The 1421-nt window shown below is 39.5% G+C and overlaps 1 protein-coding gene across 1 annotated transcript in view; it reads left to right on the top strand.

Moving 5' to 3' along the window:
• LOC107748879 (uncharacterized protein C16orf96-like) overlaps positions 1 to 615 on the top strand; it is a gene marked incomplete at its 3' end in the record, with an annotated part of 27608 nt that extends 26993 nt beyond the window's left edge. Inside the window, exons 13-14 of the mRNA XM_016563869.1 lie at positions 264 to 429; positions 504 to 615. Coding sequence (XP_016419355.1) covers positions 264 to 429; positions 504 to 615 — 278 coding nt within the window. The remainder of the gene's footprint in view (positions 1 to 263; positions 430 to 503) is intronic.
• Between the last annotated feature and the right edge of the window lie 806 nt (positions 616 to 1421).

Here is a 1421-nt window from a genome sequence, read left to right on the forward strand (position 1 = left end):
CCAAATACACAAAATAATGTTCTTTTTAGCAGCATCATATGACCCCTTTAACATTCATGGAATCTTTCAAATGCACTAAAGGTTCTTTATAGTGGATAAAGGTTCTTCGGATTATTAAAATGTTGTTCACTCTAAGAAAAAATGGTTCTTTTAAGAACTGTTCACTGAAAGGTTCTTTGGAGAACCACAGGTTCACTGCAAAAAAAAACATTTTTGGAATCTTTTTAAGAGTGTTGAATGATGTTTTCTGGCCTATTATGCAGTGAGAGGATCCCAGAAATGGCCGATTACAGTTACCTGGCCCGTAGCTGTGGGGGCAGCCACACCCTCACCTACCCCGGCCGCCGCTACACCCGCCTTCAGCACATCACCCACCTGATCCAGAACGAAGAGGACAGTCGGCCCGTGTCCTCTGGACCACCCGCACAGGTCAGGCCCAGAATCCTTTGAAAATGTCACTGTGAACTGTGAGTATGTATGAACCGTGAGCTGTGTTTCTTCAGGCAGCGGAGGTGGACATCTTAGGTTTGGATGGACAGGTCTACAAGGGCCGAATGAGCAGCAGAACAGTGAGGCTCTCCGAGACCAGATTTCCCACCATCTCTCCTCGAGAAGGTAAGATCTCATGTCACAATCTGAGCAGCATCAAGCCTCCACATACAGTAATAGCCATTATTGGCACATTATTCGCTTTTAACGACCCTACAAGTTTGATTAAACCATTATAATATGAGGAGTATGTTACATATTGGGAAGAAGAAAACACACAGCTACAGCTTATCATGAAATATGGGTTTTGTTTAACTATGCAAAAAAAAAAAATGCTTATAAAAACAAATAACTCGCAGGAAATAAAGCATACACTGACTACAGTATAATCAGCTATTATTTCATTGGTTCACCATTGTTTTTGATTTAACACTCGGTAGGCTTTGTGCATGTGTCATGCATAATTTCTTGGAAAGCTTCCTTAAATTCCTCCCAAAGCTGAGATTCATTCATCAGCTACAAATTTCCCAATGGTTTTCAATGGGATTAAGTAACGCTCTCGCTGCACGCCTTCATTGTGTATGTGGTGTGTTTGGGATTATGTTAGAAATGACACATTCAATATAGCTAACACACTGCCATAGTGATTGTTTAAAATATAGACTGGGAATAATAAGAGCAAGTTTTGTATGTTAGCTTTGGCAAAAAAAAAACAAAAAAAGTCTGCACAATCCAGCATGTTTCATTGCACAATAATCACAATTAAAATATAGGCTGGGAATAATAAGAGCAAATTTTGTATGTTAGCTTTGGCAACAAAAAAAGTCTGCACAATTCAGCATGTTTCATTGCATGAAATCACAAAATAGGGAAAATGTCTGTTTTCCTAGGTCAGACATCAATTTTGGCCATTATTGTATCCTGTATGACAC

This window comes from Sinocyclocheilus rhinocerous, unplaced genomic scaffold (assembly GCF_001515625.1).
Source record: "Sinocyclocheilus rhinocerous isolate Xijiao unplaced genomic scaffold, SAMN03320098_v1.1 scaffold350, whole genome shotgun sequence".
Lineage (NCBI taxonomy): Eukaryota > Metazoa > Chordata > Actinopteri > Cypriniformes > Cyprinidae > Sinocyclocheilus > Sinocyclocheilus rhinocerous.